At 38.1% G+C, this 11888-nt stretch overlaps 2 protein-coding genes across 2 annotated transcripts in view; one reads left to right on the forward strand and one right to left on the reverse strand.

The window, feature by feature from the left end:
* usp53b (ubiquitin specific peptidase 53b) overlaps positions 1-6698 on the forward strand; it is a 28873-nt gene extending 22175 nt beyond the window's left edge. Inside the window, exons 16-17 of the mRNA XM_008411514.2 lie at positions 128-945; positions 1093-6698. Coding sequence (XP_008409736.1) covers positions 128-945; positions 1093-1169 — 895 coding nt within the window. The 3' untranslated portion in view covers positions 1170-6698. The remainder of the gene's footprint in view (positions 1-127; positions 946-1092) is intronic.
* A 108-nt stretch (positions 6699-6806) lies between these two features.
* On the reverse strand, positions 6807-11689 carry fabp2 (fatty acid binding protein 2, intestinal). Its single transcript, XM_008411525.2, has 4 exons — positions 7880-11689; positions 7378-7550; positions 7141-7248; positions 6807-6999 (listed from the first exon to the last, which is right to left on the reverse strand). Exons 1-4 carry the CDS (start codon positions 7944-7946, stop codon positions 6949-6951), a joined length of 399 nt encoding a protein of 132 aa, XP_008409747.1. The 5' UTR covers positions 7947-11689; the 3' UTR covers positions 6807-6948.
* Between the last annotated feature and the right edge of the window lie 199 nt (positions 11690-11888).

The following is an 11888-nucleotide window of genomic DNA, read 5'->3' on the forward strand; positions in this document are numbered from 1 at the left end:
TATATATATATGTGTGTGTGTGTGTGTGTTTAGTTTTAAGATGAAGAAATTTAAAGTTACAGGTGCATTACAAACACATTTACATGTCTGTATTAAAATGTATTTACCTGCTTTTTCTTTCTTGTAGACAGAGATCAAAACACACATCTAACACCTCCAGGAAAGCGAAGGGTTCAGAGAAGAGCTCGACTGGTTCAGAGAGCCGGCAGAGTGAGCACCAGGAGCCGACTGCCTATAGAGGGCTCAGCGGGGAGAACACAACCCCGAGACACATCACAAAGACCAGCAGCTCTGAGTGGAACAGCTCAGACGATCTCGTTCTCTCAGAATCCGAGGACAGAGAAAGCACTTACTTGTCCAGTAACAGTGAGGCTGTGACCTCTGACTCCCCGTGCCCTCACATTGACCTGCCATACCACCCGCCTAGCAGCGCAACAGCAGAAACTCAGCTCGCTGCCACTGGGTTGCCTCACCTCCAACCCAACCCGCAGGCTTCTTCGCTCCACGGCGAAGCGAGCCACGCTGCGTTTCGCCCCCGAATGCTTCAGGAACCCTTCCCATCGAGCCCTCGCCTCTCTCCCTCGTCCTATGTCAGCCCCAAAAGGAGGCCCGACATTTCGGGCCTCCGAACCTTTTCGGACGCGAGCTCAAAGTCGGGCTCGGACCCAGAGAGGAGCACTCAGTCGTCGTGCGAGAGCGAGGAGAGGCTGACAGGGAGCAGAGCGGATGAGGCGGCACAAGCTCCGGAGGTTTCCCTGACGACGTACTTTAACGTGGACAACTGCATGACGGAAACGTACCGCCTCAAGTACCACAACCAGAGGCCTCTGGTCCTCTCTGCCACAGTGCCAAGGACAGCTGCTGAGAGTGAGCGCAGAGATAACAGCCACACACTCCCCGGTGACGCACACTCACATGACGTGCCAAAAGCCCGACCTGAAACAAGTAAGACTTAGAAAAAAAAAAAAACTATTCAAACAGAGCGAAATAGCTGCATAAGATAGTTTTCTGTTATTCTGATCTGCATATGCCCAGAGAACTTTCATAAAGTACATTTTTAACAACAGAGATCTCGTCTTTCTTTCTGCACAGGCCATAATAGCAATAAACCCACTGCAAAATGGAAACCAGTGACAGCCAAAGGACTGGATGAGCGAGGTTTTTTATGAGTGTTGACTTGGTAAGTTTTGTTTACATGGACGGACAGTGCAACTGGATGCCAAAGAGTTTACAGAATGGGAAAAAAAATGTTCAGATGCCCCCCGACGCCTCCAGACTGGGTGGAATTTATTTATGCAAGCTTGTCACATAAATACAACCTACTTCTAAATGCTGTAGTGTGTTGTTTGACAGATTATCAACTATCACGTATATCTTCCACTGTCCCGTGGTGTTGTTAAGAAAATGAAATCTGTTTTCAGTTTGCACAAAGCGTTGTTTAGTTTTTAGTTATTTTTTTATGACACGTCATGGCAGCTTTATGTCATTTAGTTTTGTTGGTGGAGGAGCTCTGCTGAAGTGCTGAAGGCCGGACGGAGCTCAAACAACAGCAAAGGCCAAATGTTTTCATACCCCTGGCATATTTAGTTTTAATGATATTTTTAATAAAGATGCTTGTTAGGAAATATGAATGATAATAAAGTAACAAAAGGAATATCAATTTGAAAAAAAATAAATAAATAATTTGCCTGTTATTACAGGTAAATTATTTTTCATGTTCCCACTAGTATTTTGACAATTTATTTCTGGTGCTGAACTCCGAGTCTTGAAGGGTTAAAGGCTTCCTGGCATCAGCCTGATTAACTAAATATTCTCGTTCAAATTCAATATGTTGGTAAAATAGTGCTAAATTTGTTAGGGGTTTAAAAACTCTGGTATTAACTACACAACGGGGTAACTATTTGATCCCCTGCTGATCTTGTTAGTTTGCTCATTTGCAAACAAATGAACAGTCTCTAAATTCATTTGGTAGTTTGATTCCAGTGTAGAAGGACAGCATGTCCACCTGAAATACATAGTTACTAACTAGTTGTTTTGCTGCTAAGGGAAGTAAATGATTGTTCCTTCAGTAAATTAGAATTAAACACTGGGTGTTGGCAGTTGTAGCACTAAGGCATATTTTTCAGTTGGTCACAAAGTCCCCACTCGTCTCAAGGAACTTTGACCCGTTTGGTCATGAAAAAAAAAAAAAAAACTTAATTTTCTTGGGATCTTGGCTTTTTCTTGGCAAGTCAACGATTCAGCTCCCTCCAGATTTTACTCGACAACATGACTGTAATTCTTCTTTAGCCACTCTTTTGTTAACATTGCTGTATGTTTTGAGTTATGTTTTGTGGGCAGCACCGCGGCGCCATTATTAGCTTTGTTGTCTTGTAGCAAGAGGCTGGGGGATTGCATGAAGTTTGCATGCGTCTCATTGCATGCTCTCTGGGTAATTTGGCTTCCACCCAAAGTCCAGTGAAAAGCATGGCAAGTTAATTGGTCTCCTCCCCACCCCCATTGCTCTTAGGTGTGTGTGCATGGTTGTTTGTCCTGTTTGTGTTTTCTGATGATCGACTGGTGACCTGTCCAGTGCGTCTCACAAACATCGACCGCCACCCCCTGCAATCTAGCAAGGATTCCCTAGGAATAAAAGGATGGGATTTCTTTCTGAAGACACCCTTCACTCCGTCGTGTCATCATTTCTAAGTCTATGCAACTAAATGCTTCTTGATGATTGAAGCTCATTCCTGCCTTAGGCAGATCTACTGTCTTCCTGATGTCCTTGGAGAGCTGTTTGTCCTGTTCCTGGTGAAGGACGGGTTGGTATGGAACAATCTGATTCTACAGTCAGGTGTCCCTGATACACACAAAACATTTACATCAGGATTATTGATAATTGTTATTGATTAACTGATTGATTTCTGTCAAACGTCTAATTCTGCCTTACATCCTTTTTTTTGGATCAAATACTTATTTCACCCAAGTGACGTGCCCATCATTAATAACATCTATATAAAGGTTTTGGCTAATATTCTGTCTCCACATTAAAATAAAATTGCAGTTAAATTAAAGACTGTTCATTTATTTGTCAACAGACTAACATGACCAGAATTGGATCGATGTCTAAAGTTAGAGATTATCAACAGGTGATGCTGAAATCTGTACAAATGTTCTGCAACGAGGGACGAATCTGTGTATTAAACATATTTTATCCAATTGTCATGTTTTTTTTTTGTTTTTGTTTTTTTCTGTAGAACAAATCCCGGTTTAACTCAGCAACACAGCTGTCAACATAATATAGCGGGCAATTCTTTTTCTGTCAGAATCTGGGCGGCTCACTGACTTTATGCACACTGGGGATTTTTTTTCCACTGTCACCAGATAACATATGCTGCAACAGTCACTCTTTGTAAGTTACTGATTTGTTATCATTTATCTGATCTTTTGCAACATTTATGTGTTAATGAATGACTGTTGGCTGCCCCAAAGCAGACGGCCTCCACTGCTGTAAAAATCTGCCGGCGAATAAGGTTCTGGTTTGGTCTTTATCTTCATATAAATGATAGTGAAAAACACTTTTGTTTCATTAAAGTGTAATTTTGCATGACTGCCTTCAGTTTGTGGTGATCCATAAAGTCATATTAGCTTAAGAACCGGGAGTTCAGTAGCAGGGGCAGCCCTCAGGCTATTCACTACAACTTTTCCTTTGTCACGCTGGTCCTTCTGATCCATTTCTCTGTACTTTATCTTGTCTTCCTCCTTGAAGAAATCCAAACAGATCTATATTTGTAGGTATTTTCATAATGTACCGGACACATCTGACATCATTACTAACTATACGGCTCAACACACTGGTATTCCTGTTCAGAACAGTGATGTTGTGAAACCTGCATGTGGCCTTTATAAAACATACTAGCTGTATGTGCAGCATGAGCATGAAAATGCTGGACTCCTGAGTCCTCTTAGCATTATAAGGGATTCTATCTAATTGTAAGGAATCAATTTATTAAATAGAAGTTTGTAACCATAACTGTTCTGGGAAGTTGAATGTTTTTTGTTTTTTTGTTGTTTTCTTTTTTTTCTCTCTTTCTCTCTCTCTCTTGCTCGCACAACAATACAGTCTGTTGTTTATGCATTTGAAAACAGTTTGCTGGAAACCTACTACTAACTGACCAGGACAATATGCATTCACCAACATTTTCAAAAGAGTCCCAATGCACATGTGGGTGTTTTACATGTGTGTAACGTGTTCATTCTCGACATTTCCAAGAACATATAAAGATCTATGTTGTTTTACTTCCAGATAAATGTTTCTATAGATGCATATCTTTTATGCTCATTACAGTGTATGGTCTTTTCCTACATATTGTGTCATTTATGTTTTCCTTTATTTGCTTTTATCTGTTCTTGGTAACCTTTGTTCAGGTTATTTGTTCCATGAGTTCATTGAAGCAGTAAATCTGTGTGTGTGTGTGTGTGTGCGTGCGTGTGTGTGTGTGTGTGTAATGTTTATGCTGTCAAATACTAAATGATAGCAGATTCATTGTGGGAGCTTAGTCATTTGAACAAAGATCTTTCCGATTTGCCCTCCTAATAATTTATTGTTTTATTGTTCAGAATCTGATTCAAAGAAAACAGCTTTGGTTGCAACTTTTTGCACTTTATAGAACATACCAGCTACTAAAACATTAAAAAGTGAAATTTAATGTTCACTTACTTTGAACTAATTGGTTACTTATTATACTGCAACCATGATCAATTGTAGTAATAATGTTGTCTTTTTAATTGATTTACTGCCCCAAAGAAATGATTGTTTATTGGACAAGTTCAAACAGATAGTTGTCAGAGTACGTTTTCCTTTTCTTCCATCTCTTTGATTTTTTTCCTTGTTCTGCTTTACATTCTGAATGTTGTGTCTTTTGTTGTATTGGCTGTGCCTTGACATCTTCAGTGCAATATGTCTGTTTTCCTTGTCTCTGTTCAAATAAACCACTTTTAGGAAATAACGCAGAAAAATGAACAGACACATTTCAATATATGGTGTGTTGCAAAAGTATTTCTACCCGTTTTAGCCATTACAGCTGCAAGTATTTTGGGGGAAAGTCTCCAACAGATTTGCGCTTCTCCATGTAGGTAGTTCAAGTTCAGAGTAAAGAAGAAAACCTGTCTACCCACGGATCCTCAAGGGCTCCAAGTTTTGATCTTTTTTAAAGATTATCTTGCATTGTAAAGGTTGCTGACCCATGTTTTAGGTGAACTTCCCACCTAATTATGCACTATCTGCAAGATGTTCAAAACCTAGGATATCATTTAATTACCAATTCTTCTTTACAATTTTCTCAATGACCCGTCTGCCGTGCTCCTTGGTTTTTGTGATGCTTTTTTGTTCTTTAAGGCTCTCTAACAAATCTCTGAGACCTTCACAGAACAACTGTACTGGATTTTATTTAAGGTTTTTTTGTCGATAACGTTTTTTTTTTTTGTCTTCTCCACAGTTATGCACTTGTCTGTGTCATAAAATCCAAAAGAAATTCAATAAAGTTTCCGGCTGTAATGTGACAAAATGTAAGAAGGTTCGAAGCTAACGGGCAAATTACATTTTGTTGTATGGAAAGCGCTTTTAGTCTTGATGGCTACAGTCATGACTGCAAGTAGATAAATTGCAGCGTTGACAAAGTCTGTTAACTCTAAAAGTGCAGAGAAGAAATCTGCAGCACCCACCTCATTTCAAAGGTTGGTGCTAAATCCTAAAGGATAATAAATGCATTTTGTTTCTTACAGTTTAATCAAGTTATTGTAATTGCAATTGTTCGTTTTGTACTCATGGTCTGTAGTCTTCAGGTAAAGACTTCACATGGCGGTCTCCTCCTGAGTCCCATACAGCCTGAACCAGTCCAAGATTGTTTGAGATCCTAAGCATGATTTGATTATCAAGCCACAATTCACCTTATTATATTTCTTTAAATTGTGGAGACGAGGTCATTTGTCCCACTAAACGACTTGTCATGTCTGGAGCACAAAGTTTCAGTGTTTCCTACTGATTAGGTGACAGTTAACGTTTCACGTGAAATTCCTGCGACAATATGGTGTGACTATAAATAACGATCGTTTTCAGCTACATACATAATGACTCAACTTGCCGGCTCTTTCCGATGTATACAAAATTAAATTAAAATTTGATACTCATAAACCTTTGAAATAAAATTATTTTGAAATAGGCTCATTATTGACAAATGTAGCTAAGAATGTTAAGTTTGTGTGGGAAGTCAAGTCCTGCAGAGGTAACCGGGGCGGGGGCAGGCTCTCCATGTACTGATAGATGGTGTTACTGTAAAACACATCTTTTATCCTGTGTTTTAAACACACAGAGACATAATCTAATTACCCTGTTTAGCATCAATATCAACAATTGAGGGCTAAAAAGGACATTTTCCACATTATGTGACAGATCTTATCCGATCTTATCCAGGCTCTTGAGTCCTACTGGTCATCAGATAACCTGCAAGCGTTTCACTGGATCTCCCTTCACGCCTCTGTGTGGTCTCCTCCGTGAAGCTGTTGATAATCCACTGCATGCTTTATGACATGTCCAGTTGCAGATTCATTTGAAAAAAAAAAATGCTACTGTTAAATCTGTCTTCACTTTCTACTTTTGGAGATAATATATCTTTATTTTTACTTATTGTTGAATAAAGTTTTAATTACCGCACCACTCCTATATTAGTCACCTTCCTGTGTTATGACTGCACACGAAGCTCACTCGAAAAGCATGTTTGTTTGCTTTTTTTTTTTTTTTTGCAAAAACAAGAGGCGTAAAAACTGAAAACTGGCTGTTATAATTTTATTAATGCAGGTATAAAAATGCATCACAAATCTGGCACCTTTGGATGTTGACGTATGTGACAGTTCAACACAATACTGTACATAATTTCATAATTCACATTTGTTTAGTAAAGAAGACGGGGTCTAACTCCTCTTGAAAATCCTCTTTGCGTCCACACCTTCGTAGTTGTAGCTCTGTTGAAAACAAAAATGTGAAATTTTGCGTTAGATCTCACATACCCACATATAATTTAAAAATACATCTCCATTGTTTTGCAAGTGTTCAGACACTGCAGTGCTAGAATTGGCATGGAGGCAAACAATCACACTGTTCACCTGAACGAGTTCATCTCCTTGGATGGTTCTGATTGTTGTCAGCTGTTTTCCGTTGTCCTTCCTGTTGAAAACCCCCTTTAGCGTGTCGCCCTCCATGGTCCAGGCACCCTGTGGTTTGACACATGACCAAAAAGATCTCACATAAAGGTGTAGTTCTTAATAATCATCTCATATATAAGATGTCTGGGCAGAAAAGTTTGAGCTGAAATCGATGCGGCTCTATTTTTTTTTGCTTACCGATAGTTCAGTTCCATCTGCCAGGCTGTACTCAAAGTTGACTCCCAGGGTGAAGTTTATTTCAATGTTGCGGAAACTGCTGCTCTCCTTCACATGAAACTTGTCTCCAGTCTGTTCGATGGTGATCTTCAGGTTGTCATGAGCGGCCAGCTTCCTCTTCACCATGTTTACTCCTGTCGTCAGACATGTTGAACATGCTCAGTGGGTTAATAAACAAGTACTTCCTTTGTGTCTTTGCGGAGTGGAAGTAAGAGTTCAAGAGCCAAATCAGGAACTAGAAAGTGTTCATGCAATCAACAGTTTGCAAATAAAACTTAGATGACCAAAACTTGGCTTAGTCAACCTGTAATTAGTAGTTTACCATCTGAATCTGAGTACTTGAATTTTCAGTCCTCCATAAAGTACCTCATCAATTTCTGCGAATATTAAGGTCACTTCTTTACCTAAAACTCAAGTTTTTAAACAGACTGACGCTAGCTATCTCCAGTCTGACAAAGCTCACCCATTTTTTCCATGAACTTCTCGTAGTTTTCATTGCGATCAACCTTCCAGGTGCCGTTGAAGGTCATGTTGACTGCTTGAGGCGAGCTGGACCACTGTGCAGAAAGGAGTGTCCCACTGCGGGTGTGGTGCTCCTTTTAAGCTGCGTACGCTCTTATCTCGTCGTCTGCGTGATGATGTGGCCGTTTAAGGCTCAGGTTTTTTCAAGGCATTATCCACAGCAAACACTTAATGAATTATTGAATGCTTGGCTTTCTTGCTGAACTTGTGTGTGTGTGTGTGTGTGTGTGTGTGTTTACATAGGGTGGTGGCATTGTGTGTTCAGCAAACTATCACATATCAATGGAAAATTACGGCAGGTGTGCCTGTGAACTTTTGTTCTGTGTCTGACTATTGGGGGAAAATTTAAGGATGGGCCCTCAGTGGAGCTGGTTCCTAAACTTTTTGCAACCACCTTGGTAAACGCTCTTCCTCGTAATAACTCAAAAATACTTTAAAACAAAAGTGCAACAGGACTTGGACTTGAAGTTTGTTTTTAGAATAAGAAAAGATATTCAAAGACGCGATTTAAACACACATTGTCATTTTTGCACGGAAGGTTTACGCGTTTCAAGATGAAAAGAATGAATCGCTCAGGATTTGGATTTCCATGTTAGAAAGTCAGAATATGCCCAGCTATATCAACTGCCTTGAACATAAAACTTAGTAATAAAATCATTCAAACTACTGACTGAACTACTTGTATTCACCTCTGGTTATATGCTTGACCTCAAAAGTACACAACCTGTTGCTACGGTGTTTGCACAATCATTTGAGAAACACAGTGCTAAATGATGCAAATATGTATATTTTTTTAATCGACCATTAAATCTGACTGAATTTAATCTTCTTTTTTAATTATACTATTCAATCAAGTTACCAAAGCTCTTCCTATCACTGCTTTGTTCATTGGTTAAGCTGGTCATACCCGTCCTTCAATGTCTTTGACCTAAATCAAACAATTACTGATAAGGAAGACCTTTGATATTTAAAGTTATTACCACATAAGAGCTTACACAGATATGTGGACTAAACTAATGCTAAGACTTGCTCTAAATTAATTAAAAAAAAACTGAGGCCAGTGAAAGCACATACTTTGTTGGACGTTTGACTATAAGTTGGGGAATGTACTTGGTGATTTCCACAAAGAGATGATTAAAGTCCTTCACTTGTCAGGGATTTCTATCTTGTCCCTGATAGCTTGTCAGTCTTCTTTTTTATTAGAGTTCCTTATGTTTTTGTTCAGTGTGACATAAATGCTTCAATATCTGCACTTTTATCAAAAGGAAGACCTTTCTACCTTGACTGAGGTGATGAAACCAAGAGTCAAGCTTGGGACACACTAGATTAGGTCTAGTGGATGCTTATCGTTAACACATTCATATCACAAGCCGTTTATCTGTGCCTGAGTATCAGTTTTTTATCAATTGTCTATCACTTTTGCTAGAGCAGAAAAAAATGATAAAGTGGCTGTATAAAAAAGACGTATGTCCTTGAAGAACCCAAATTCTTTGGCATGTGATCAAAGTCTAGAAAAACTGTAATTGTAAAGAATTGTTAAGACACCATGTAGTTACTTTAGCTCTATCCAGGATACTTATTTTGACAAAAAAATGTAATCTGAAGGTAAAAAGACAAATTACTTGAAGTGCTTGAGTCTATGCATATTCATTTCTTTCACTGATCAGGATGTTATTCCCTTGATCTCAATCGGACGCATTTAATATGTCTGATTAAATGCAGCACCAGGTAATATGAATGTTTGATCCATGTGTGTCATTATATACATCGTTTGATGTGATGTTTCTATCATTTATTATCTTATTTTGTAAGTGTGTCAGCACTGGTGACTGAAGCCCTGCCAGGAGGGGGTGGTGTGTCAAGAGATTTTAGATGTCAAGGGTTCAAAGTTAACTAAGGTTAAATGACATAATGATCTTTGGCAACATGCTGGAACAATAACACTGATTTTATAGCCTTATGTCAGCTAGTGAAGGCAGATAAATTACTACTTTGTTTAGAGAGAGAAGACCAGAGTTATTTTGCAGTATTTAAAAGTTTCTTTCCACCCAGAATTCTTCCAGCGTTTTATTTAACCCACCTGAAAATAACCTCACAAGTCAAAGGTTGTCTTGCTGTCCTAGGAGTGAAGGGAAGGAGAAAAGATTCGACTCTTATCATTTACAGTTTAATTAGGGGGATTTTTTATAAGCTGTGGGATTAAATTAACCTTAGATTGTTACACTTTGCTTCCTGTATTGCTTCCTCTCTATGCCATAGAAATTTAAATATGATAATGACCTTCAAACTATTTAATAGCTTAGTTTTTCTCAACAGAATCATGCGAGCAAAAAAAAATAAAAAATAGCCAGAAATATTGTTTAATTCCTCCCCAACCAACATAGATGTGCCTGAACTTCGAAATTTCTATTTTTTTTTATAACAGCGAAATACAGAATATATCCTGATTAGATAACACTGACAGAAAGTTGGATGACTACATATAATGAACACAATATTATGGATTTAGATTTGGTCACTACCAGACATTCACTTTATTGTCTGTCGCCTTTGCTGTGTATTTATGGTAGTTTTCTGGCAGGTTGAATCAAATTATCCACCAATTTAATTTTACATTCCTGTGAAAAGCTTCACCATGTCATTATGATGCCAGCACCATTCTTCATGGTGAAAAGTGTAACTTTGTGGTGAGGTGCAGAATTTTGTGTTCAAAAGCAACATTTTGTTCCAACAGACTGAAGAACCTTCTTCTTGAAGTTTCTATTACTTGGGACACATCAGCTGTTCAGTCTCTGGTAATTTAATAATTTAATAACAAAGCAGTGCTTGGAGAAGTCATGGCTTTATGACAATTGTCCTGAGTACCTAATAAGTGTCAGGTACCAACTGACCAGTCCAGTGGTGGCAGCATCATGTGAGGGTCTGTCTTGGTGTGAGTGTATTTGCAAAGATGATGGAATGTATCAGGAAATAAGATTTTGCCCCAATTCTAGATTTTCACCTCAAGTCAAAGATATCTTAAAAAATGGACAAAGTTGAGTTTTCCAGCAAGATTAAAAGTCCAGACTATAATTGGTCCTAGAGTTGATCAAGGAAGCTAAAATTATGCTTTAGGAATGACCCTGGCCTCAACTTGAAAATGGGTAAGCAATGCTTTAAGTCAGGTCTATGCAGAAAAACAAAAATTATTTGTTATTTCTTATAAAAAAAGTGGTCAAATATTCACCATAAACTGGGTGTGGTGTGCCAAGACACATTTATTCAGAAAAACAGTGTGGGCGTTTGTAAATATTTGAGTCTGTGTGTATAATTATGACTTTGGGTGATTAGAGATAAACCACTATAAATTCAAAATTGGGCACTAAGTCGGCTATTTGGTTTTGAAATATCACAATTCCACCCTATGGACACTTTTTACCGGAACTGGGGGAGCTTAATGCATCAAAGTTGTTTTTTATGACAAAGCAAGATTGATCTATTTTATCATGTGATTTTCAGATCATCCAGTAGGTGGAGAACTTTAAAAACTATTACATGTTTAAAAGCAGGTATAGGACTGTCTTACAAAGCAAAATTGCCTCGTTCTAATGATGATCAAGCTTTAAATTACCTTGTTTATGCTCATATTTACTTTTGTAAAGGTCTGAAGTTACAAATAGTCGATAAAGAAATATAAATTTCTAAGACATGTTTTGTAGCCCCAAAGAACATTTTTATTTTATAGAAAAATACTGATTTGGTTTGGCACAAAAAACTGTAAGAATATTTTAAATGTACTGGAAGTAAATCATTAAAAATAGATCAAAATGTTTCTGATACATATAATAAATGCATTCAACATATAAAGCACATGAATTTTTACTTTATTTATTAAAATGATGAAAGTAAATCAGCAGATTCAAAGTAAAATGTATTTATTTTTCAATTTTACAAACGATCACTACTTCTCG

This window comes from Poecilia reticulata, linkage group LG1 (assembly GCF_000633615.1).
Source record: "Poecilia reticulata strain Guanapo linkage group LG1, Guppy_female_1.0+MT, whole genome shotgun sequence".
Lineage (NCBI taxonomy): Eukaryota > Metazoa > Chordata > Actinopteri > Cyprinodontiformes > Poeciliidae > Poecilia > Poecilia reticulata.

Coding starts and splice junctions, on each gene's coding strand:
- fabp2 (XM_008411525.2), bottom strand. CDS start 7,946: ATGACCTTCAACGGCACCTGGAAGGTTGATCGCAATGAAAACTACGAG. Junction 7,551..7,879: donor GAAGTTCATGGAAAAAATGG/GTGAGCTTTGTC, acceptor GTCTGACGACAG/GAGTAAACATGGTGAAGAGG. Junction 7,000..7,140: donor AAGGAGATGAACTCGTTCAG/GTGAACAGTGTG, acceptor TGTTTTCAACAG/AGCTACAACTACGAAGGTGT.